Source organism: Oryctolagus cuniculus, chromosome 12, assembly GCF_051225735.1.
Source record: "Oryctolagus cuniculus isolate XC-2025 breed Fujian yellow rabbit chromosome 12, ASM5122573v1, whole genome shotgun sequence".
In the NCBI taxonomy this organism is placed as follows: Eukaryota; Metazoa; Chordata; class Mammalia; order Lagomorpha; family Leporidae; genus Oryctolagus; species Oryctolagus cuniculus.
Window position 1 is genome coordinate 65,568,009 of NC_142878.1, and position 25,685 is coordinate 65,593,693.

The 25,685-nt window shown below is 53.6% G+C and overlaps 2 protein-coding genes across 5 annotated transcripts in view; one reads left to right on the forward strand and one right to left on the reverse strand.

Annotated features, from left to right (window-relative positions):
* Positions 1-16,136, forward strand: part of CAPN3 (calpain 3) — a gene marked incomplete at its 3' end in the record, with an annotated part of 31,811 nt that extends 15,675 nt beyond the window's left edge. Inside the window, 17 exon segments of the mRNA NM_001082059.1 lie at positions 222-390; positions 2,675-2,758; positions 3,570-3,655; positions 4,878-4,955; positions 5,665-5,825; positions 7,320-7,489; positions 7,766-7,777; positions 8,411-8,619; positions 9,289-9,325; positions 13,955-14,032; positions 14,310-14,367; positions 14,464-14,528; positions 14,881-14,949; positions 15,037-15,115; positions 15,324-15,440; positions 15,679-15,737; positions 16,110-16,136. Of these exon segments, the coding sequence (NP_001075528.1) occupies positions 222-390; positions 2,675-2,758; positions 3,570-3,655; positions 4,878-4,955; positions 5,665-5,825; positions 7,320-7,489; positions 7,766-7,777; positions 8,411-8,619; positions 9,289-9,325; positions 13,955-14,032; positions 14,310-14,367; positions 14,464-14,528; positions 14,881-14,949; positions 15,037-15,115; positions 15,324-15,440; positions 15,679-15,737; positions 16,110-16,136 (1,558 nt within the window).
* Positions 16,137-17,175: 1,039 nt separating this feature from the next.
* ZNF106 (zinc finger protein 106) overlaps positions 17,176-25,685 on the reverse strand; it is an 86,355-nt gene continuing 77,845 nt past the window's right edge. For all 4 annotated transcript variants that reach the window (XR_011380873.2, XM_051822463.3, XM_089310138.1 and 1 more), the window contains 2 exons: positions 21,017-21,163; positions 17,176-20,682 (listed from right to left, as the gene is read on the reverse strand). Coding sequence is in view for 3 of the 4 variants with exons in the window: in XM_051822463.3 (XP_051678423.2) it covers positions 20,626-20,682; positions 21,017-21,163 (204 nt within the window). In the remaining variant the exon portion in view is untranslated. The remainder of the gene's footprint in view (positions 20,683-21,016; positions 21,164-25,685) is intronic.

Consider the following 25,685-nt stretch of genomic DNA (forward strand, 5'->3'; position numbering starts at 1 on the left):
TGCCATGCAGCCCCACCTCAGGGCTCAGGATGTAGGAGAAGGGTAAACACCAGAAAGTGGGAAGGATGGGGACCCATCCCGGTGCCCTTGGCCTCCTGAGCTCAGCTGTGTAGTTGTGAAGATGAGGCGATGGGGGGTCGATGAGCTAACATGACCCAGAAGTCCCTGAGTCATGTTGCCTGGGGCTCTGTGACCTGGCTGGTCTCCATCCTCTCCCCCAGGCTCCACGGCTCCTACGAGGCTCTGAAAGGTGGGAACACCACCGAGGCCATGGAGGACTTCACAGGAGGGGTGACGGAGTTTTTCGAGATCAAGGACGCTCCGCGGGACATGTACAAGATCATGAGGAAAGCCATCGAGAGAGGCTCCCTCATGGGCTGCTCCATCGATGTAAGTGTGGCGGGGGGGGGGGAGGGGGGGGGCAGGCCACGTTTTCCTCCATGGATGGCAGCAACAGAGCTTGTGTCTGGGACGGGGTGAACTTTTTGTGTGAGGAAGCCGAAACTGGCTCTTGCTTAGAAAACTGGGAATTTCTCCAAGGGGTAGAGACTCTGGGGATTTCCAGCGAAGATGGCAAGGACATTCCAAGCCCTGGTTTTAGGTCAGAGTTGATCCAGGGGCTCCATCGTGGGCTGTGTCCTGTCGGGGCTGCTCAGCTGACCACACGTTCAGCTACGGGCCTGAGCGCCCCATCTTGCTGAGCAAGCCTCCCGGTCCCTGAGCCCGACCGCATCCCCTGCCTGGGACAGGGGCTTTGTGCGGTTACCCGGGAGAAGCTCGCCCGCGGTGTCCCTGTCGGGGCAGCAAGGTGGCAGGAGCTGCCATGGCAGTCCGTGGCCCGGCCTCCTGGGTTCTACCACTACTCAGTGTGTAACAGCCTTGGTCATTTCCACTGTGGAGGGGTGGGGCGTGTAGCTAATACCTTCTCCTTTCCAGGCAGGGGAAGCCTGGAGGTCAGTTAGCACGAACGCCGCAGGCGTAGCGTCCACCTGTTTTGCCTCTCTGCGTCTCCTCCAAGCGCGCTCTATTGATCTCTCTTCTCCTTTGTCTGTCCCTTCCCCTGCCTCTACTTCCTTCCCTTTCCACCCTCCTGTGTGTGCTCTCCGCCCTCTCCGGGGTTGTCCCTGGCCTCCCCGTCGGGTCTCAGGATGGCACGAACATGACCTATGGAACCTCTCCTTCTGGTCTGAACATGGGGGAGTTGATTGCGCGGATGGTGAGGAATATGGATAACTCGCTGCTCAGGGACTCAGACCTCATCCCCCGAGCCTCAGAGGACAGCCCGACACGGGTGTGTACACTCCCTGTTGTCCTCACCCGCCTCCCCTCTGCTGCATGCCCTGCCCAGTCCACGTCAGACTCCCCTCAGCAAACAAGACGAATTCTCCCCGCTTGGAACACTGTTCTGGTGAACAAGTCCAGGTCCACCCCCTGCAAGCCCCCCCCCCCCCCCCCCGCTTATGTTGTAGCCCTTTTAGAAAGTACCTAGGCTCAAGGAAGATGCCCGAGCCATGTGTGAAAACACGGAGGAAAATGTATCCTGTGTTTTCCTTACAATCAGTCGACGCTGCTAAATGCCCTCCCAAGATTGTCTCCTGTACACAATGACGTGGCTTTAAGAATGTTACGCAGCATGTACCTCTTGGCAACCTCTTCCACTTGGCTTTCTAGTCTTACTGTGCTGATGAGTATTCTCCTCTCACATCTTTAGTAGCTGCATAATATTCCAGTGTGCAAACGCATTATCACTTACTTGCCCATGACCCTCTCATCAGAAGGTTAGAGTCCCCCCCTTTTTTTTCCTCCTTTTTGGCTACTATCCCAAGCTCCAGATTCATTCACTTTTGTGTGTATCCGTGATGGTTTCCACAGGACAGAGTCTCAGCAGTGGCACGCAAGGGTTATCAGTGCCCAACAAGGCATTTGCAGGTAGCTTTCCAGGTTTAGAGGTAGGGACGAGCGAGTCTCCTGCCTGCTCCCTTGTTCGGCACGGGCTGGGTCATGGGAGAACTGCAACCTGGGAGAAGCTGGGAAGCCAAAAAGCCCGGGCCTGCCCACACCCATTGCCCTGAAATGCACCAGCTGACACCGCGGACAGCCTGGCTGGGGCTCCCAGGGCTGTGGTGGCCCTGCCCTCCCACCAAGCATCTGCCTGGCTGCAGCTGGGTGATCTCTACAGACAGAAGAGCTATACCCATCGTGCTAGACCCCGTCCTGTCTGGGCAGGGCTGTCCTCAGAATTCTGTATAATGACACATTCTAGGTGGGTGTGTGGGAGGGGAGGGTATGAAAGAAGAAAGGTTAGACCTACGACGAGGGTACTTCAAAGGATTCATGGGAAAGATGGAATTCAAAGGAAGGTTTACTTTGGTGCAAAATTTTTGAAACCCAGCCTAAGGGATGCAGAAAGGAGGGCCAGGGACACTGTTGGCCACCTCGTGTTCCTGCTTCCGTGGGGAGGGCAGGGCCTTCTCCGAGCCACCAGCTTGCATGGGTTTGTGTCTTGCTGACGTCCTTAAAGGGCCAGTAAGGGCTGCTCCTGGTGGTGAGGCGCTGTCAGGGAGCAGCATAGTCCTTGTTCTCAGAGCCCAGAAAACCACGCATGTGAGCTTTGCAAACAGCAGTGCTCTCGCTGCCAAGTGCGATGGCCTGACTGTTGGTGTTTGCTCCCCAGACCATTGTTCCGGTCCAGTATGAGACGAGAATGGCCTGTGGGCTGGTCAAAGGTCATGCCTACTCCGTCACTGGGCTGGAGGAGGTGAGCATGACAGGGCTGGCAGGGCTTGGGGACCCACTCAGGTTGACCTCCTGAGGTCAGGACTTGGCTTTCTGTGCCCCCTCTCGGCACTGGCACCCAGCCAGGGGTTCCACACAAGGTCAAAGCCAAGTGCCTGGGGGTGGAGGGGCCCGTGGGAACACCCACTCTAGCTTTGCTTTTAGTGCCAAGGATGCCAAGTTTCCAAGAAACCAACAGAAATACCACTTATGTATTGCCCAGTTGGTCTCAAGTGTTCTCTCATTTCTTGCTCTCAAACTGTGTTGCAACAGTTTCAGGGTTTGTTCCTCCCTGGGACTTGCGGGCTTTCCTGGGTCATGAGAGGTGGGGGCCTCATCAGGCCTGAACAAAAGCTTGGGCAGCAGGCGGCCGCGGTCGGCACTGCCCGCTGCAGCAGAGTGGAGGAAGGGGCGCTGTTTCTCACTGGGTCGTCTGGAAGCAGCTGCCGTCCTCAGCCAGCAGGGGTCTTCTCGGACCGTGCACCCAGCTCTCTAAGTTGTCAGGAAGGCCCTACCTTATGTGCCGGCCTCCTCTGAGGAAAATCTCTCCTGGAAAGAAACTGAGGGGCGGCCATGCCCTGGCTCCTGCAGACTGAGCCCAAGGCTCTGACCCTTACCCTGCCACCCCTACAGCGAGCTCCTGATTAGTCTCCTTGGCCCGGGCCAGGCAGGACAGCCCCCACCCCACCCCCATGGGGCTTCACTCCTCATCCCCGTCCCAGCCCTCAGGGCAGGACAGAAGACCCCCTTTCTAGAAGGCTCCAGCGAGTGAGAGCTGCTTCTCTCTGCCCAAGACCCTGTTCAAAGGCGAGAAGGTGAAGCTGGTGCGGCTGCGGAACCCCTGGGGCCAGGTGGAGTGGAACGGCTCTTGGAGTGATGGGTAGGTTGCCCCGAGGGAGCGAGGCTTGAGCTGGGCCCTGCCCTGGGAAGGCCCTCGGCTGCCCGTCAGTTGTCCCCTCCGCTGGCCCCAGCTCGCCCTCACAGCTGGGCCGTCCAGCCTTGATCTACTTGCTGCTGTCAGCTCCATTGTGGCGGCTGCTGACGGGGGCGGGGGGGCAGCTCTTGGTCACTCACGGAGCCTCCCCTGCTGTGTCCCTCCGGTGGGTCCCAGCAGCTGCATTGCCTCGTGGTCCTCTCAGACTCCACACGCTTCCTTGAGCCCTTACCTTTCCAGGGACAGCCCCCATCTCGTTGAATTCTCCTCAGTGAGCCCAACACACAGGGGCTCCATTTCTGCCCCAGGGAGGAGAAACGGTATAAAGACCTCCCAGCCTCTAGCCAGCAGGAGCAGATGCCTGGTCTTTTTCTCAGTAGGGCTCAGGACAGGCGCTAAGCTAACAGCTTGGTAGCAGGATTTCATCTGCTCGTCCCAGCCCTGTGAGTAATGAACTCTTCCCCCTCCTGAAGCCGGGCCTGACAGGTGATGTGACTGGCCCAAGGTGACACAGCTCGTGCTGTCATGGGATGGAAACCCGTTTGCTTCCAGAGCCCAACTCTTTTAAGATTCATTTACTTATTTGAGAGACAGAGTTGCAGAGAGGGAGAGACGGGAAGAGAGGTCTTCCATCTGCTGGTTCACTCCCCAGGTGGCTGCAATAGCTAGAGCTGAACTGATCTGAAGCCAGGAGCTTCCTCTGGGTCTCCCACTCAGGTGCCAGTGCCCAAGCACTTGGGCTGTCTTTCGCTGCCCTTCCAAGCCATAAGCAGAGAGCTAGATTGGAAGAGGAGCAGCCAGGACTCGAACCGGTGCCCACATGGGATGCCAGTGTCAGATGAAAGCTTAACCTACTACGCCACAGCACCAGAGCCCAGCTCTTCATGTTTAAAGTGTTAGGAGGAGCAAAGATCGAGCCGGGGAAGGGCCTAGCCCTTACACATCCACTTAAAGGGCTCAGTCTTAAAGTGGAGGGAGCGGGAGGCAGGGACCGGGTTTTGCAGAGGGTGGCAGACGGACAAGCGTCCCCGCGGTTCCCACGGGCCGCAGTGTGGGGTCAGGGTGCTCCTTCAGCTGTCCTGTATCCCGTATCCCCGACAGCGCCTGGTCCAACCCCCGTCAGGCCCTCCTGCTTTCTTCCTTTCACTCTCACCTGCTTTCCCACCAGCTGGAAGGACTGGAGCTTTGTGGACAAAGACGAGAAGGCGCGCCTGCAGCACCAGGTCACCGAGGACGGCGAGTTCTGGTGAGAACACGGGGCTGGGCAAGGCGTGGGCAGAAAGGTGGAGGCTCAGTCGGGCTCTGGGCCTGGTCGTCTGCTCCCAGTCCAAGGGCTGCCCAGAGGAGGATCTGGGAGGAGCCCCCTGGTCTCCATGACGACCAAGGCCACGCAGCGTGGCCTCTGCCTCCCTGTGCCCGCCGCCGCTGCACCCAGTCCAGCCGCACTTGCCCCCTGGGCAAGTGCTATCGGGAGTGCAGGAAGCTCTACTTGCCTGACCTGCCAGCGCCACCGTCACTCGCCCTCAAGCCCCAGCTCCAAGGGGAACTTCCCTCAGGACAGCTGAATCTGGCGGGACTGGGATTCATTTACCTGTGATGCTCGTCACCCTTGACATTGTTTGCCGTCCCTTCCCAAACAATCCCTTTGCCCGGGGCCAGCACTGCGTCCAGTGCCCAGTGGCGGGGCACACGGCACCTTTCTGGAGACCTGGATTTGTGTGCAGTTTCCATCCGGGATGCAGGAGTTAGCATCATGAGTGGGAGAGAGGAGAGTCTAGGGTTAGATAACGTCAGAACTGACAGTGTTTACCCTAAAAGGAAGGGGCAGCGTCCACAGGGGCCTCGGCCAAGCGCCTGAGGACTGCTGCATGGCGCGGCGTGAGCCCGGCGGCCTTCCCTTGCCCAGCCTCTCCGCACCATCACCATCTGCTCGCTCTCTCCTTCCGACCTCTCAGGATGTCCTACGACGACTTCGTCTTCCATTTCACAAAGCTGGAGATCTGCAACCTCACGGCCGACGCCCTGGAGTCAGACAAGCTGCAGACCTGGACGGTGTCCGTGAACGAGGGCCGCTGGGTGAGGGGCTGCTCCGCCGGGGGCTGCCGCAACTTCCCAGGTGCGCTGACCCGCTCAGGGAGGGGACGCGGGCTGTCCTGGGCTGAGCGCCGCCAGGGACTTAGCAAAGCCCGAGGAGGACCCTGCTACACTCAGGAGTTGACAACAGGGAGCTGGAGGCAAAGCTTATTTTATTTTATTTTATTTTATTTTATTTTATTTTATTTTTTAAGATTTATTTGTTCGAAAGGCAGTTAGAGAGGGGTAGGGGAAGACAGAGACCTGCTAACAATTTTTCAGCAGCAAACTGATTCAGAATGATCCCAGCACGGTAGTGGCGGACCGCAGTGGAGACAATGCAAATCTATACCAGGTCGTCAGCAGAGGCGGGGTGAGGGCAGGTTTATGGGAACACAGAGGGGGCAGTGCGGGGGAGGAAGCCTGATGAATGGCATCCCAATCCCCAGTCTGGGCCTGACTGGGCAGCGTCTGCTCTGCAGGGGAGGGAAGAATTGGGGGAGGGGAGTTTAGTTGGGACTTGAGACCTGGGAGGTGCCTACGGGATACCCAGGTGAAGATTCCTCATGGAGGCAGAGGCATGTTAGAATGGCCCGTGGTTAGATAAGAACCCAGTCTATCTGGGAGGGAGGGGAGTGAAGGGAGATGGAGACTGGGGTGCGTAGCTGAGCCGTCACCCACGTGTTGGGGCGGTTCAAGAGGAGAAGCCAGTGAGACTGCCTGAGGGGGGCAGGCTGGGGGATGCGGTGAGACAGCCAGATCCGGGGAACCGTGGCGCTGACCTGACTGGACCGCTGAGGCACGCGAAGCCAGCAGCAGAGTCGGAGAGGAGGGAAGAACTGCACGTCCAGGCGGCGCAGCCTCAGCTCCGCGCCCTCCCCTGCCTCGGGTTCCCCATGACTCTGTAGTGAGCGCCCAGATGCAGGGTGTATTGGTGGTGGTTCTTCAGAGCGAGAGATCCACGAGGACAGATGGACAGATGGACAAGGAGACAGATGGACGCGAGGGGATTTACCAGAGGATTTATTGATCGTGGAGTGATTATGGAGGCTGAGAAGTCCTACCCCAGGCCTTCGGCAGCTGCAGACCGGGGGACGCCAGCAGCGTGGCTCGGCCCAAGCCTAAGGGCTCAGCATCAGGGAGCCGCTGGTGTAATTCCCATCTGAGGGCCGAGAGGCTGGGGGAGGTAGATCCTGGAGAGCAAAGGCCACAGGGTCTGGGCTCCTGACCGCCAAGGGCAGAGTGTTGCAGCTCCAGCACGCAGAGGGGACCCGCCCTCGGCCTTTCTGTGTGTCCCAGCCCCCTGAACGGCGCCCATCCCACGGAGGCCCGATGTCCCACTCCGTGCCCGACTCGCAGCCCCCTCCCCTGCAGACACATGGGGGAAGGGCCCTGCTGGCGCTCTCAGTGTGCCGTATCCCCAGAGTGACCTGCCACCTGGGGAACAGGGACAGGAACAGGTCCCCCTACCCACTTCCCCTCTTCCCCTTTCTCCAAGAGGCAGCCCTGAGTGTGCGTTTGCTTTCTCGGGGTGCAGACACTTTCTGGACCAACCCCCAGTACCGTCTGAAGCTCCTGGAGGAGGATGATGACCCCGAGGACTCCGAGGTCATCTGCAGCTTCCTGGTGGCCCTGATGCAGAAGAACCGGCGGAAGGACCGGAAGCTGGGGGCCAACCTCTTCACCATCGGCTTCGCCATCTATGAGGTGTGCAGCCCATGGCCGGCTCCCACTCAGGAAACTTGACTTTCCCAGCAAGGGGGCTTTCTGGGCTCCCAGAGGGGTCCTCTGGCTTCCCCCAGGCTCGGTGAGCCCGCTGGTGTGGGAAGCAGGGCAGCACGGCCCGGCTGGTGGGGCCATGGTGACCACGCGGACCACACGGACCACGCGTCTGCATCCTTCTGCCCTTGTGGGCATTCCGCCCTGCAAGCTCTCCCCGCTCATCCTCACCGGAAGCACCCTCTTTTTCTGTTTCTCCTCCAGGTTCCCAAAGAGGTACAGCAGTGGCAGCGGCCAGCCGTTGTGGGGAGCATGTTGCCCCGGGGGCTCGGGTCTGTCTGAAGCTTCCTGGTGGGGTTCGCGGGCAGGACTGTGATAGGACAAGGCCCTTGCTGGCCTCACATCCCCTGCAGAGCAGACAGGAGCAGTGACTGCCACCTCCACAATGAGTGCCATCTGCCTCCCCCCACCAGACACGCTGCCCTTCACACACACACACACACACACACACACACACACACGCCTCGCACCGTCGCACAGATCCGTCCTCAGGGTAGCTGCCCTCTTGGGGATAGAGGGATCAGCTCCCTCAGAACCCAGCCAAGACCCCTCCGTCTCCTTGGGGGCCTTCCCAGCCGGAGGGGACTCGGAGCTAACAAGCAGCTGCTGGGTAAGTGGCGCCGAGGGTGGGGATGATGGACTTGACTCGCACTTCTGAGTCACAACAGAAAAGGAGGTGAGGTCGGGAACTCAGGGATGTTGAGCTATTTGAGGCCGTGGGACTCGGAAGTAAGCGGTTCGAGACCCGGAAGTGGGTGATCAGGAAGTTGGGTAGGGGCCCTGGAGGGGACTGGGAGGACAGGGTGCCCTCCCCCAGGCTCCGGCCCCACGGGCTCTCCCATCTCCCAGATGCACGGGAACAAGCAGCACCTGCAGAAGGAGTTCTTCCTGTACAACGCCTCCAAGGCCAGGAGCAAGACCTACATCAACATGCGGGAGGTGTCCCAGCGCTTCCGCCTGCCCCCCAGCGAGTACGTCATCGTGCCCTCCACCTACGAGCCCCACCAGGAGGGGGAGTTCATCCTGCGGGTCTTCTCGGAGAAGAGGAACCTTTCTGAGTGAGTGCCAGCCTAGCTTCCCATGCCAGCCCCTCCCCTCGGAGAGATGGGAAGTGGAGGCAGCTGGGCCAGGCCGCACCTCTTCCCCACTCCCGAGGTCCAGCCCCGGGTCCTGGCCCGGCCACCATCTACTCATCCATTTCCTCACTCATCCCAAATACGTTCCAGGCGCTGGGGATGGAGCAGCGAATCGAGAGACCCCTGCGCTCAGGGCGTTAGCATCCTAGCAGGGGACAGGAGCCATTTCCCACGTTACATTTGGAGAAGTAACAGGACACAAAAAGCAGAGGATAGGAGAGGTTGGGGGTGACTGAAACATGACATTCTTGTGGCCAGGGAAACCAGCCACATCTGCCCTTGGTCCTTGGCCTCTACAGACAAGATCGTAGGCCCTGCCACTCTGATCCTTGTCCCCAGAAGCAGTGTGATGTCTGTCCATGGTAGGTGTCTGGGCAGCACCAATAAGACCCCAAGTCCCTGAGCTGGCAGCTGGGGCCGTGCCTACTTGGCTCTGGTTCCTGGAGTGGGGGATGCTAATTACAGGGGTTCTACTGAGGTTAACCCTGACTTGGCCACTGAGAAAGCCACATGACCTAAACAAATCCTCCGTGTGCTTCCACTTGTTGCTGTGCCACTGAAACACTAAGACACATATTTGGTTCCTCACAGGGAAGTTGAAAACACAATCTCCGTGGATCGCCCAGTGGTGAGTGGTTTGGCTCTTTAAGAAAAAATGCATCTGTGTGTGTGTGTGTATTTAAGGGCAGAGCAAGAGAGTGTGAGCAAGCAAGCTTGTTCTTCCATCTGCTGGTTCACTCCCCAAATGATCACAGGAGCCAGGTCTGAGCCAGGCTGACGCCAGGAACCAGAAACTCCATCCGGGTCTCCCACATGTATTGCAGGGGTCCAAGTACTTGGGCCCTCATCTGTTGCATCCCAGGTGCATTAGCAGGAAGCTGGATAGGAAGTGGATTAGCCAGGACTCCAACCTGGCACTCGGATATGGGATGCCAGCATCCCAACTGGAGCTGTAACCCACTGCACTACCATGTCAGCCCATTTTATTTTTATGATTACTTTTTCTTTAAGCTCTTAACAAGTTTGTTCCCCGATCCAGGCAGGAGGCGAATGGTGGTGGAGAGGGGGCCGGAGTGTGCAGTCACTTCCCTGGGACTGTCCCTTCTGCTTGGCATGGCAGAAGTAATGCGTCATTCTGTCAGTTCAGGGCCTGGGATGGATTCAAGAGGGGAGGAGCAGTCCAACAATCAGAGGGAGGGCATAAGGCTGTCGGAATTTAAGACAAAAACAGTGGCTAACACTGGATTGAGGCTGAATATAGAGGGGGGAGAAAGCGTGTACCAGCTCTGGACCCAGCATCGAAACCTGGGTCTTTTCCCAACCAGCTGGCTGATCTGGACAAGTGATGTGACCCCTCAGTCCCCTGCTCTGTAAAATGAGGGTAATGACAGAATGCCTTGCGAGGCCTTAGTGAGGTCTAAATCCAGGAGATCCTGTGTGTGAAGCCCCTGGCACCGCGTGGGCACGCGCATGGAGGGAGCTGGGGCCCAGTGCGGTTTAAATGACTCCCACCCACGCCGAGGCCAGCCCTGCAGGGAGAGAAGCCCAGTGGACAGCCCGGCCTATGAGGCTCTGGGATCTATGAGTAAACAATCCCTGTGACCAGTCGGGAGGGGGACAATGCTCCGCTGGACTGCCTTCTGCAGTGACTCCACGCGCATCCTGACCCTGGGGCCGATCTCCAAGGGCCTCCTGAGTCATCCCCCACAGCTGGTGTTAGCTCTGGTAATCAGTGTGCAGAATTTATCAGGAGGTGCAGGCTCAAAACCTTGTGGGAGCTGGCCCGTGGCCTGAGGAGAGCAGGCGTGTGTGTGTGTGTGGAGGGGGGGAGGGTTGGTGTCTGTCTGCAGCTCTCAAGTGACACCTGGTTCAGTGCTGGCGGGGCTGCAGGGGGGTGACTTCGGCCGTCTGGCCGTTCTCAGCTCATCTGATCCTGACCGCAGGGAGCTCCAGGCTCACTGCCGCCTGGCAGGTCTGCTAATTTTACCAAGACAGCCCAAACCCCATTTCTCCCTGTTACATGTTTGCTCAGAAATATTTTTTAAATATGTCAAAATTCATTTTTAGGACAGTTTGAGTCACAAGTTTTGGTGTTTATTTCATTAAAAAAAAAAAGTCCATTTCCTCGGCTGTGGCCAGTGACAGTGGCTTACAGAACTAAAGCCACAGCAGCCGCCAGGCCCTGGACGTGGAGCAGGAAGAAGTCTCCCCTCCCTTTGCCCTGCGTTCCCCTTTCTGGCCCCACAGAACCCTGATTTCTCAGCCCGAGCTCAGGCTCGGGTTATAGGAAGCTGAAAGCTGCCGGATGTGCTGGGAACTTGCTTTGTACTTATTCCACATTTACTATCTCCTTTCCTTGTGCAGAAAAAGAAAAAAAACAAGGTGGGTGTAACAGGGTGAGTGGGTAGAGCACAGTGTGTGTGTGCGTGCATGCACGGGGTGGTGTGTGTGTGTGCGCATGCGTGGGCTCCCGCACCAGGTGCTTCTCTGCCTCCTTCCCTGGGCTCCTGCTGCAGCTGAGTGCGGCAGTGACGGCCCACTTTGCCGAGGGAAGCCTACGTGCTGGGTACCCTTCAAGGTGTTTTCCATGGATGACCTCAGTCCTCACAATAGTCCTCTGAGATTTGTGGTATTACTGTCCCCTTCCCTTTTTTTTTGGAGGGGCAAAAGGTACAAGCTTGTCCAGGCTGCACAGCCAGGAAGTGGCAGAGCCAGCACTGGGAGCCAGGTAGCCCCGCTCCCGAGTCCATGCTCTGAACCACCACAGGCATCAGACAAGGCTTGGTGCTGGTGTTGATGGCAGTGCCTGGACACCTCACCCCAGGGGTCCTGTAAGCTTTGGTGCTGGCCCAGAGTGGACAGTCAGCAGGCACCCACCATGCGCAGGCACTGTGCTGGGAGTGAAACGCTGCTGTCCGGTTCCAGCGCTGTCGGTGAGGTTTGTGCTGGGTACAAGTTCAGGAACCTGAAACACCCAGTGCGTGGGGAAACCGGAACTGGAAGCCTCACTGCCTCCTCTGACACCCAGCTTCCTTGGCCTCCCCTCTCATGCCCACGCTGCCCAGCCCCACCACGTCCAACGGCACACACCCTGCCTCTGCCTGTGGCCTCCACGCACTCTGGGGTGTCCGTGAGCTTTCGCTACTCGAGCAGGACCCTTTGCTTAGAAGGCAGAGCAAGTCGGGGCCTGCTGGGCGCCATAGCTGGAGTGTTGTGGTCCCGGGTCCGCCGCTCCTAGGTGAGCTGGGTGCCAAGGCGGAGGGTCAGGCTGCTTTTCTGCTCGGAGTCTGCTCCCCAGCCCCTGGCCTGCAGCCTGGCTGGCCTTCCTGCCCCTGGCTGTCCCCGCAGGCTGCAAGCACTGCCCGGCGTCCAGCTCCTTGGGTCTCCTGCTTGCATGCATGAGCACGTCATGAAGACAGCCTTGATATCTGTGTAGCATCTGACATGCTTCTGCAGTACTTGCATCAGCGTCTCCTACTGAGGAGGGAAAACCTGATTTCACATTGCCATTATCGGAGGCGTAAACTGCGAGCCGTCAAGATATTTCCTAAAGGCAGGGGCTCTGGCCATGTTCTGACCTCCTCCCCACTGCCCACTCATCAGTCTTCTTTCTTCTTATGTACTGGACAGGCAGAGGGAAGAGGGGGACGGAGATCTTCCATCCGTGGCTTCACTCCCCAAATGCCAGGGGCTCAGAAATCCATCCGGGTCTCCCGCGTGGGCGCAGGGCCAAGCATTTGGGCCACCTTCTGCTGCTTCCCAGGCACACTGGCAGGGAGCTGGATCGGAAGTGCAGCAGCCGGGACTCAGACACTGGTGCTCTGATACGGGTGCTGGCGTCGCAGGTGGCGGCTTCACCCTCTGCGCCGCAGCACCGGCCCCTCAGTCTTTTTTCAGTCTGTACTGGGCAGAGTCCTGGAGGCTCCCTGGCAGAGCGTCTGGTGGCCATGCTGATTGGGGAGCCGAAGGGACGGAGCTCTGCCGAGGCTTAGGCATTTTCTGGGGAAATTAAGTTGGAACGATGTTTTCGTGTCAAAAGGTCTACACAATATTTGGAAATCGGTGCACCAGATCATGCTGCTTTCAGCATTCTCATAGGTACACCACGATGGGGGCTGGGTCATCGTTAAACGGAGGTCCAGAGAGGTTTAGCATCTTCGCTCAAGTCACACAGCTTGGTAGCAACAGAGGTGGAGCTTGTCCTCTTCTTACCCGACAAAGCTGTAATTCTTCTTTCCCCCTCCCGCCCCTCCCCACTCCCCTCCTCTCTCCAGCCCATCATCTTCGTTTCAGACAGAGCAAACAGCAACAAGGAGCTGGGTGTGGACCAGGAGTCAGAGGGCAAAGACAAAACAAGCCCTGATAAGCAAGAGAAATCCCCACAGGTTTCTGAGCATGTGGCATGCATGGGGGGCTAGTGTATGACAGGGGCCTCCCACGCTCTTGGGGGTGCCTGGGGCTGGAGGGCTCCCAAGGGGGGATGTCTCTAACATCAACAGGTTTGGATTTGTCCCATTGACCCTTTCAAAATCTCAACAGACTCCCCTGAAATTAGGGATGCTACTTGGGGCATGGCTGTCACACAAACCAGGTCCTAGGACTGAAAAACAAGGCCAGGCCTCCCCACTGAAGGTTCCCACACCAGGACTGGAGAAAGAGGCAAAGCCTGAGCTAGAGCCAGCTCAGGGAGCTGAGACAACCAGCTTCCGGCTTCCGTCCCTGCGCTCTTGATAACAGGAGAAGGAACAGTAGCAGAGCTCAGGGGAGAGTGTTGCATAGGAGTGGGGACAGGTGGTCACAGAAAGCTTATGGGTCTGAGCCTAAGGGGGCTCAAGTATCCAGACAGACCCAGGGCCACCTCCTCTAGGCTGAAGCACCCATGCAGTGTGGCCTGGCTTCTCTGGTCCTCCAAAGATTTGGCTTTGAAGGCCCAAGGTCGCTGGAGGAATTAGAATGGTCAGATCCCTTGTGGGGTACATTCGATTACAACAGTCAGGTTCAAAACAGGGGGGAGGGCTCTAGTTGGGGGGAATGAGGGGAGGCCCCAGGGGGCTGCATGGCTCTGCGCTGCCTTGGGCTTGGGGCCAGGGCTGGAGCCACCACAGTCTAGGTGAGTGTCAGTGCAGCCCAGCTGGTTTCACTGAGGGGAGCATCTGCCCTGCACCAGCTCCTGCCGTCACCCATGGCTGCTTTAGGCGCTCGGGCTCTGTCTAGCTCTCTAATTCCTGTGATCTGGTTTCCCTCTGACCCTCCACAGCCACTCCCCGGCAACACTGACCAGGAAAATGAGGAGCAACAGCAGTTCCGGAACATCTTCAAGCAGATAGCAGGCGACGTGAGTACGCCAACCCGAGGACTCCCTCCTTGACTGGCTGGCTTAGATGAGCGCGTGGTCCTCGTCGATGCCGGTGAAGTGGGATGGATGTGTGTACGTCCTCGAGTTCTCAACTGACAGCCACGGCGCGGCTCAGAAGCCCTTTGTTCTGCTGCCCAGTGCTGTCCGGAGAGCGGAGGGGGTGGGGCTGGAGAGCCCAGCTTCCCAGGACCGCCGCGGTCGGCTGGGTCGTCCTGCAAAGCCTCGGCTCTACCAGCTCTCCTCCCTCCCTCCTCAGGACATGGAGATCTGTGCAGACGAGCTCAAGAACGTCCTTAACACAGTGGTGCACAAACGTGAGCGGCTCCAGCCGGCTGTGCGGATGGGGTGGGGTGTGCGGGGGGAGAACCAGACATCCGAGAGCGGCTCCTCACCCTTCTCTGTGCCTGCAGATCAGGACCTGAAGACACAAGGCTTCACGCTCGAGTCCTGCCGCAGCATGATCGCTCTCATGGATGTATCCTTCCTGCCACACACCCCCACCCCCTGTCACCACCAGCCAGGCTCCGGGCAATGATAAGGGGTACCCAGTCAGTAGAGGGCCCAACGTGCGCCCCAAAGAAAGGCTTCAGGAGATCCGATTCAGAATAGCCTGCACGCTGCTCTGAAAGGGTTTTAACTGGGCCCTGCTTGTACCTCAGGTGTGGGATCCTGACAGAGTGAGAGTGGGCCCCAGGGGACAGGCTCCCTGGGTTATAGAGCAGTGAGTTCTTGTGGGGTCGCCTTCCCTGCAGTGCTCTGGACACCCCTCCCCCCAAATCCAGGGAGACTTCACTATGTGCCCTGTAGCCCTGACCTCCCTCCTCCAGACCGATGGCTCTGGAAGGCTGAACCTGCAAGAGTTCCACCACCTGTGGAAGAAGATAAAGGCCTGGCAGGTGGGACGAGAATCCATCTGGCAGAGAGGGGAGGGCCTGATTCAGGGACTTGACCTGTGACCTCTGCCCTCACTTTTTTCTTCCCAGAAAATCTTCAAGCGCTATGACACGGACCATTCTGGCACCATCAACAGCTATGAGATGCGAAATGCTGTCAAAGACGCAGGTGCTGGGGGAGCAAGGGGTAACAGGGATGTGGACTGAACTGGTGGACTTTTAGGAACGGGAGGGGGATGAGGCTACACCACTAAAGCCCTACTAGAGAAAGGGTTTCTCATTCTCCTTTCCTGGACCCCGAAGTGGCTTAGAGACTGAAGACAACGCAGGCCTGAGGACTCCCAGCTCGGCCTCATCTAACACGCTCCCTTCCCCAGGGTTCCACCTCAACAGCCAGCTCTACGACATCATCACCATGCGCTACGCGGACAAGCACATGAACATCGACTTCGACAGCTTCATCTGCTGCTTCATCCGGCTGGAGGGCATGTTCAGTAAGTGCAGGGCTGCCCTCCTGCTCCAAGCCTTCTAGCCACCTCCCGCGACAGCAGAGGTCTCTGCCCGATAACCCTTCCCATCTACTCCGCCCAGGCTGAACACAGGCCGAGGCTCTCTTTGGCAGAGGGAGGGTGACTGGGGAGACTCGGCAGCACAGGGTCTGATGAAGACAAGCTACAGTGGGTGCAGGGCAAGCCTGTAACTGGCCTCTGGCCTATGTGCTCTTCCACACAGGAGCTTTCCACGCATTCGACAAGGACGGAGACGGTGTCATCAAACTCAACGTGCTGGAGGTAAAGCCCACCCCTGCACCTCACCCTGCAGGCAGAGGGCTCAACAGCAGGCCTGGACCAGGGACCCACCGTGTCTCCTCACCCCCAAGTGGTGCTGGAGGAATGGGACAGGGAAAGAACATGAAGCAGGACCGTGCTAAACAGGGTGCTCTGTCCTGGGGGCAGGGGAGTCTCCAAACGGGCAAGGACCTTGTTCCTAGGAAAAATCTGGGGGGACAGGATGCAGTAAATCGCTGCTTCTTCAAAAATCTGTCTGGTGTCTGGCATGCAGGGACTGTTCCCTTTCCCCTTGCCCCACAAGACCCCGAGGGCTGGGCTGCAGGAGTTGGGATCTTTCTTCCTGTGTTCTGATTCTGGAACTTCGTCTTTCAGTGGCTACAGCTCACCATGTATGCCTGAGCCAGGCTGGCCTCCAGCACGGCCATGCAAGATCACTCAGGATTTAAACTGCACCTAGTTAGAGCCACTTACCTCAAAGGACCCAGCAGCTGCAGCTCCATCATGCCTCCAGGTGCCTCGTCGGTCTCGTTCTTCCTCCACTTTACTCCATACTCAGCCTTGGCCTGTCACACCCAGCCTGAGCCTATAGGAAAGCAGTGACTTTGGGAGAACAACTCTGTCCCTTTGCCACATGGACGCAGTGTCTGCCTCCGCCGGTTGCAGCATGGCTGAGGGCCGGCTCTGATTGTGAGCTGCCTTAGCTCTGAAGCAAATGCACCCTGGAGCTTGCCCAGGGCTGCTTGCAGAAGCATCTGCCACTGCCACTCAGCACTGTGTCCTGCTGCAGCCCTCTAAGCTCCCCTAGCCGTGGGTCAGTAACCAAGTGAGCAGCACTTGGTTCTGATTACTTTAGGATAGGCCTGCCCGGGGTAAACTACCGCGGTGGAAGAGGGCCAGATACTCAGGTTCTCTGACTCCTAAGTTTGGCTGCATTCTGAAAACAGTTGATCTAAATAAAGGCATGTGTATGGCTGGTTCTACTGGTTTCTGTTTTCTCAAACCAGCCTTGGATCAACCTATCACCCATAAAAAGCCCTAGGTGCAGAACAAAATGGAAAGGCACAAAAGCAAAACCCCAAGCTCCACTTTGATCATGCCTGTTTATGAGCATAGGAATCGCTTTTTCCCCATTAAACATAAGGAAGAGAGAAAATAGTGTGCAGTGTACACAACACCCATATTAAATGGGTCACCCATAATTTGTGGAGCCAGTTACCAGAGTGAAATGGAGCAGAGATGCTGTTTTGAGTCCTGGCTTCTCTGCAAACCAACTGACCTGTTATATGTTGGACAAACCCCTGAGTGCAGCTGTTTGCCAAACTTGTTTAAACCCTGGTCTCTGGCATGTCTGTGAGTGTTTCCTTCTTACTCTGCATGCCAAACTGGAAAAGAAGAGGGCTGATCATCAACACGCAGACAAGGAAACAAAAGTAAACAGTCAATTAGTAAAAGTACTTTATTTCCCTCTCATTTTTGCTTTATATCTTGCTTTACAAAGTTATGAAGTTCACAGCTTTATACCAAAATGTAAGAAGGCTAGGCTATTTGCTTATAAACATTTTTAAAGTCATCTCATTTCATTGTTCTCATCCATATTCAATATATAAAAATGAGAAACTAAGGGTGCTGGAGCAGCTCTAGGGCATAAAATCTTCTACAGCCTTTCCTCTGACCTCCTCCTTCCCCTATTCATATGGGCTACGACCCTGAATTCAAGAAAATCTGGGGAACTTTAGTCACCACGTGACCCAGCAGGGCCACATACTGGGTGCTGGAGGTGAGAGGCTGTAGTAGGTTTGGTTTATGAGGATTTCACATCCACTTGAATATGGAACTCAGTGTAGTCCAAATCACCTCCACCATAGCTTCTCTACCTACCTCTCAGAACACTTCTCTTAAACCCTGAGGATCCTAATGATTTGGGGCAGGGATGAAACTACCATTTCATAAAAGTGGCAGGCATGGCCTTCATAATAACAGGACAAAACTTCTATATGCATATATAGATTATAGTTAGTTGAGCAAACCAGAGTACGTGCTGTTCGAGTCTTACTGTGTAGTTCGAGCTCTCCTCCAAAGAATTCTCTTCCACAAAAAATACCAGGCCATTGCACTAAGTGTACACCTACTCCCACCAAATCATCCACATACCTAGTCACTAACATTGTCCACTGGAACATCTAGCAGGAAAAAAGTCAGAACAAAACCTTTGTTAGGCAAATAATCACTTGAACAGTAATAACATTGCCTACACACTATAGTTAGGTCAGGAGCTAAATACTCAACTGCTAACTTTTCAGAGGGAGAAAAATTTTTCTCCACAAAAGCACGAGTGTAATAGTAAGTAATGACTTTCTCTCAAGTTCAGGTAACATCAAGTCAAGATAACTGTTTTCTGTTTGCATTGTATTTTATTGTTTTGTAACTGAGGAGTATGGCAAAATATATTTTGAAACTAATTAAAAACTTTCACATAAAACTTGAAGTGGCAATTTATCAGAACAAACTGCCATTAGAACACTAGCCTATGTGTATGAAATGACTGATGCTATGAATTTCTTGGCTTTGACCCCGTAAACAAGCACAAATAATTAAGAAATGAGTGGGTTTTGCCAAGTCATTTAACAGTTTCCTTCCTTCTTCAAGCCACTCAACAGCAGAGTGTGCAGATCTCTGAGCCACAGCTCTTCTCTGAGGAGAAAAGAGGGTTGCAATCAGCAATGGCATTGTAGAAGACTTAAAAACCAAAGTTCTGCAGAACTCAGGCAATAACCAGAAGCAGCCAAGATGCTTACTGTCCCTCTATTTCTCAACAAAGGGTAAAAACAGTTCATTTGGTGTAACACACTAACCTGGTGTTGAAAACATTTTCACAGGTTCGTGAAATATAGACCTTACTGCTACTGCTTCAAAGACAACTGATGAAATGACACATACACGTTTCCCAAAGCTATACCTGAACCACAGTTCTTGCCCTGTCAGCCAGTAATTCCTTCAGTTGCCCAACACCTCTCCTCCCCCTTTCCTGCTCTATAAAGGCCCTACCACTCTTATCTCGCCAGATGCATCTGGGGGCAGAACAGGAGGACTCCACAACCAAGCTCTCAAGGCTTTCCCGGCACCTTGCCCTGCCCCTGTGCACATACAGCTTCACCCAACCCAGAGAAACGTCCCAGGTCTGGCAATAAATCCAAATATACTCCCTAAGAAACTGCCATTCCCTCCCTACCCTACCGACTTGGCTTCTCCAGTCACTTATAGGAACTGGGGGGTTAGAGGTGGGGAAAGCTCCTAAATCTAATTTAGAAACACCACAAATACATTTTGTGCAGCAAGATCTTCTCTGGTCTCTTTTACATCATGCAAATTTCAACAGAGTGGTTGACAAGAGTTTTCTCACAAGGAGAAAACAGGTGGCCCTTACAAGGGGCTGTCCATTATCCAGCAGTAGCTCCTAGATTAGCTCTTAACTTTTTTTGGATTCAGTCAGAAACACTGGAACCTTTGCTGGAAAGAACACACATTCAGTCTTGCATACAATTTCAGGGGGTTCAGACCCTCTTAAAGCCTACGCATGAACCCCTGATGAAGGCTCCCTGTCCAAGCACCTGTGAGCAGGTGTCGAGTAGACATGGGGAGCACTCATTGCGTGGGCTAACTGGATGCTCTGCAGTCCTAGAAAACTGCAGCTCTCACATCCTGAAGCTTGAGGTGAGCCCCTGGGCCCCTCCCTCTTCTTTTTTCTATGTCTCTTCAGAATCTGAGAAACAAAAAGCTGGAAAGTAACACCTGTAACAGCTTTACTGGTCAGAGTACAGACAAAAAAATCCCAGAACACAGCAGTCCCACTAAGACATGGTTAACTGGGTGTTCTCAATGGATGGTAGAGTCATTCCCTTCACCTTACTCCACTCTTACCACCCAGCTGCTGGGCAAGTGTGGGCAGACACTTGGTTCAGAACTAAGTCCCCAGGAAGTCCTCCACACTTCTGGAAACCCCTTACAGGCCTAGAGGAACACTGGAAGGCCTCCATCAGTCTCGGCACCAGCAGAGTGTGGGGGAGAGCGGTGCCGATGAGCAACCCAAGAATTTCCAAACCTCTATCAGGCTCGGAGAATGAGGAACTGCAAAGGGAGATAAAGGTTCACCTCCAGTTTACGACCCTGACAGGACCCGCAGCAGGGAGGCCCAGGTTGGTGTGCTGCCTCGCGGTGAGCACAGGAGTGCGCAAGGATGACTTGCTTTCTGAATTCCTAAAACGTAGTCAGCGGAGCAGCCACTCTTGGTGTTTATCAAAAATCTTGTGTGCCCTTTAGTACTGAACACCAGCTCTGTCCATTTGCAAAGCAAGAAAAGAATGAAATCCACTGTACATAATCATTAGGAAAGGAACTACTTGCTTCTGATTTAAATACTCAGTTATTACAAGTGGTAAAATTAAAACTGATCCTGAAAATCTAACATTTGGACAAACTTGTACTTAAAAGCCTAACTACAGGTTTAAACCATCATAAAAACATAAACTAACAATCAGAAACTGAAATCAATAAAATTTAAGTATGATTAGGGTCAAACTGGGTAACCAATTATAATCTGAAATTTTAATAACAACTGGAAAATACTAGCAGCATAAATCACAACATTCACACTACTGTGGAGGAGTATGATTCCTTAAACAACATTTAAATCTGTTTAAAATCTGCAGCAAGAATTTGAAGAGTAACCTGTCATTCCATAGAGCTGCCCAGACTTATGTTAGTGGTAAGCTGGCTGGTAACCACTTTCTCCTTCCTTACTTCACTTGGGAGGGGGCGAGAGTGGCATGTGTAAGGGGTCTATCTTAAAAGAGTCCAACAAATAACTTCCCAACATGGGAGGTGAAAAACTTCATGAATCGATTTTGCTGTCATCTTCAGCATGTCGTTCAATGTGTCCAGCAGCATCCTAGGAAAAGGACAAGACAAAGTCAAAGCCAAGGGAACCCATATAGGTATATCCTAACCAGGATCCACACAGTGAAAGATGTTAGGAGCCAGTACTTGGCAAATTTACATGAAACTCTGCACTGAGAGATGAGTTCTTGCCTCTGCACAAGGGCTCTGTAATAAACCCCTAAGTCTGGAGGATGCTTGTTATCCAAAACTACAATGAAGCTACCCCCCAAAATTTCTAGGCCCTCCCTCTTTATTAACAACTCTGAACACTCCAACAAAGCAGTAAAGATTGGCCTGTCTCTGCTTTGAGCAGTCTCCTGAGCCCTAGGTTCCCACTGATGTACCTGCTTGGATCCTTTCCTAGCAGTGAAAAAAGCATCGCAGTTCTTCCACCGGCATTTTAGAGTCTGAAAGTTTGGATTAGTGTGGTCAGTCAGCAAGTGTTGTTTTAAATGATCGACAACTCCAAATATCAGAGAGCAGCCGTGCCACTGGAAAGAAGGAAAGGGGATCAAGTTAGAGTGCTGTCAGCGTACAGTCAGAGCCGCCTTCACTTGCTCTTAGTAAATTCTGCAGAACAGAAAGGAAGCCCTGTTCACTGGTTTACTCTTGCTGGAAAACAGAACAGGGCAGGAACTGTGGCACAGAGGGCTAAGCTGCCACTTGTGAAGCTGGCATCCCACAGGGTCGCTGGCTCAAGTCCTAGCCGCTTTGCTTCCAATCTAGCTCTCTGCTAAGGCATCTGGAAGAGCAGCAGAGGATGGCCCAAGTGTTTGGGCCCCGGCATCCATGTTGGAGACCTGGAAGAAGCTCCAGGCTCCTGGCTTCAACATGGCCCAACCCCAGCCATTGCAGTCATCTGGGGAGGAACCAGTAGATGGAAGATCTATCTCTATCTCTCTCTGTAACTGCCTTTCAAATAAATAAATCTTAAAATAAAATTAATGATCAATATCATGAAAAGACTGCAGTCTTTTGACACTTTAGTATTCTGAGACAGCAAACTGCTAGGGAAGCCAATACATTTTGTTAGGCGGGTAAGGAAAAGGTTAGACAATATTCACAAATGAGTTATCATAATATACAGATTTAATCATATTCTTTATCTTGACATCATAAAACCAAGTTTCTACCTTAGGCCATTTATTACAAAAGGCAAAGAGCTTTCCTATTATACTGAAAAAGGTTACATTTAATAACTCGAAGAACTGTCAACTTATAAAACTGAAAACAGAAATGTCGCATAAAGAAAACTACATTTGTGGCCGGCGCCGCGGCACAATAGGCTAATCCTCCGCCTGCGGCGCTGGCACACCAGGTTCTAGTCCCGGTCGGGGCGCCTGATTCTGTCCCAGTTGCCCCTCTTCCAGGCCAGCTCTCTGCTATAGCCCAGGAGTGCAGTGGAGGATGGCCCAATGTCCTTGGGCCCTGCACACACATGGGAGACCAGGAGAAGCACCTGGCTCCTGGCTTTGGATCAGCGCAATGCGCCGGCCGCAGTGGCCATTGGAGGGTGAACCAACGGCAAAAGGAAGACCTTTCTCTCTATCTCTCTCTCCCTCACTGTCCACTCTGCCTGTCAAGAAAGAAAGAAAGAAAGAAAGAAAGAAGGAAGGAAGGAAGGAAGGAAGGAAGGAAGGAAGGAAGGAAGGAAGGAAGGAAGGAAGGAAGGAAGGAAGGAAGGAAAGAAAGAAAACTACATTTGTAGACATATTTATTACAGAAAACTGTTTGGCATGGAAGCCTGACTTTACTCACAACCTTTATCACTTGAATCACAGCCCTATGATTTCCTATATATTTTTTCAATTTTTAAGTGTGGCTCAGTTTCACATATTAGAAAGCATAAAGACTTTTTGTCATCACTTTTTCTCTACAGGCTTGTTAAAAAAATCTTTTAATTCTATCATGTTCATTTCTAAAAAGAAATGCAAATTTGAGTTCTTTCTCTTTCAGCAATATCACATTCCTCTACCTTTAAAACCAGAAGGTATCAGAAGGTATTTTCTGCATTTCTCCACACAGAGTAACTCTTTTTTTTTTTTTTGACAGGCAGAGTGGACAGTGAGAGAGAGAGACAGAGAGAAAGGTCTTCCTTTGCCGTTGGTTCACCCTCCAATGGCCGCCATGGCTGGCGCGCTGCGGCCGGTGCACCACGCTGATCCGAAGGCAGGAGCCAGGTACTTATCCTGGTCTCCCTCCCATGGGGTGCAGAGCCCAAGTACTTGGGCCATCCTCCACTGCACTCCCTGGCCACAGCAGAGAGCTGGCCTGGAAGAGGGGCAACCGGGACAGAATCAGGCGCCCCGACCGGGACTAGAACCCGTGTGCTGGCGCCGCAAGGCGGAGGATTAGCCTAGTGAGCCGCGGCGCCGGCCTGTAAGTCTCTACTTGTATATTCTATATCTTGCCATACTAGACTTTGCTTTCCTTTGCTGAGAAGACTAAAGAGCAAAGTAAGTAATGTGCAAAAGTTGAAGTGTTGACAATCCTAAAATCAAACTAAAAAATGGAGAATGTTTGGGGCTGGTGCTGTGGCATAGCAGGTAAAGCCTCTGCCTGCAGTGCTGGCATACCATATGGGCACTGGTTTGAGACCCAGCTGCTCTACTTCCGATCCAGCTCTCTGCTATGGCCTCAGAAAGCAGCAGAAGATAGCCCAAGTCCTTGGGCCCTTGCACCCGCTTGGGAGACCCGGAAGAAGCTCCTGAATCCTTGCTTCAGATCAGTTCAGCTCCAGTTGTTGTGGCCATCTGGAGAGTGAACCAGCAGATGGAAGACCTTTCCCTCTCTCTCTGCCTCTAAACACTGCCTTTCAAATAAATAAATCTTTAAAAACAAAGGGAGAGGCGCGGTGCCATGGCACAGCAAGTAAATCTGCCACCTACAATGCCACCATCCCATATGGGCACCGGTTCGAGTCTCAGCTGCTCCACTTCTGATCCAGCTCTCTGCTATGGCCTGGGAAAGTGGCGGAAGATGGCTCAAGTGCTTGGGCCCCTGTACCCACATGGGAAACCTAGAAACAGCTCCTAGCTCCTGGCTTCAGATTGGCCAGCTCTGGCTGTTGTGGTCATTTGGGAAGTGAACCAGCGGATATAAAGTCTCTCTCCCTCTCTGCCTCTCTCTAACTCTGCCTTTCAAGTAAATAATTCTTTTTTTTTTTTTTTTAATTTGACAGAGTTAGAAAGTGAGAGAGAGAGACAGAGAGAAAGACCTTCCTTCCGTTGGTTCACCCTCCAAATGGCCGCTACGGCCGGAACTACTCCAATCCGAAGCCAGGAGCCAGGTGCTCCCATGCAGGTGCAGGGGCCCAAGCACCTAGGCCATCCTCCACTGCTCTTCCGGGCCACAGCAGAGAGCTGGACTGGAAGAGGAGCAACTGGGACTAGAACCTGGCACCCATATGGGATGCTGGCGCCGCAGGTGGAGGATTAGCAAAGTGAGCCATGGCGCTGGCCCCTCAAATAAATAATTCTTTAAAAGAAAAGAGAGGGGTCCGCTGGCACTGTGGCGCAGCAGGTAAAGCCTACAGTGCACATAAGCTTTTAGTAAACATGAGACTATTGGTATTTACAAAGATAGGCCGGATATTTTTGTAAATTCCAAAATACCACTATAGCAACACACATATTCCTCTCTAGATAAAACATTTGATGATGTTTTCAGAGACTTAATGATTATTTAAAAATACAGAACAAAGGAATATAGAAAAGGCTATATTAAACTTACACCATTACTATGTCACAGTCATCCTTGAAATTAAAAGATTCTATAAAAAGCAGAAATAATGATGATGACTGATTTTAGTCATGCATGCACAAAAATGATGAAGATTACCAAACATACTGTTAACAATGTGATGAGGGGCCAGTGCTATGGTGGAGCGGGTAAAGCTGCCACTTGCAGTGCAGCATCCCATATGGATGCCAGTTCTAGCCCCAGCTGCTCCACTTCCAATCCAGCTCCCTATTAATATGCCTGGGAAAGTAGCAGAAGATGGCTGAAGTCCTTTGGCCCCTACATCCACATAGGAGACCTGGAAGAATCTCCTGGCTTCAGTCTGGCCCAGCCCTAGGGCCATTTGGGGAATGAACAAGCAGACAGAAAGAATGTGTCTCTCTCTGTCTCTTCCTCTCTCTGTAACTGTGCCTTTCAAATAAATAAAATAAATCTTAAAAAAAACAAAAAGGGAGAGTGTCAAATTCATTCTATTTATGTTAAAAAGGAGGTTAGGATTTTGGGGAAATGAAATTCAGTGCCAAACTTTTCTTTAGTCATTACAAATATTAGAACTGACAATTAGGCCGGCACCGTGGCTCAATAGGCTAATCCTCCGCCTGCGGCGCTGGCACACCGGGTTCTAGTCCCGGTCGGGGCACCAGATTCTGTCCCGGTTGCCCCTCTTCCAGGCCAGCTCTCTGCTGTGGCTCGGGAGTGCAGTGGAGGATGGCCCAATTGCTTGGGCCCTGCACCCCATGGAGGAGAAGGACCTGGCTCCTGGCTTTGGATCAGCGCGGTGTGCCGGCCACAGTGCGCCGGCCGTGGCAGCCATTGGAGGGTGAACCAACGGCAAAAGGAAGACCTTTCTCTCTGTCTCTCTCTCTCTCTCTCACTGTCCACTCTGCCTGTCAAAAAAAAAAAAAAAGAACTGACAATTAAAAACATTTAGGCTTAAAAAAGTAAGAAGTACTATGAAAGTTTCAAGGGTTAACCATCAGTCCTCACTCCCAAGTAAAGGAGTTAGAACATCAAGACTTGGGGGGCTGGTGCTAAAGCACAGTGGGTTAAGCTGCTGCCACTTCTGATTCAACATCTGCTAATGTGCCTGGGAAGGCAGTGGAGGATGGGTCAAGTGCTTGGGCCCCTGCACCCACATGGGAAATCCAAATGTAGTTCTAAGGTCCTGGCTTTGGGCTGGCCCAACCCTGGCCACTGCAGCCATTTGGGGAGTGCACCAGCAGATGGAAGATCTCTCCCTCTCTCAGTAACTCTGCCTTTCAAATAAATAAA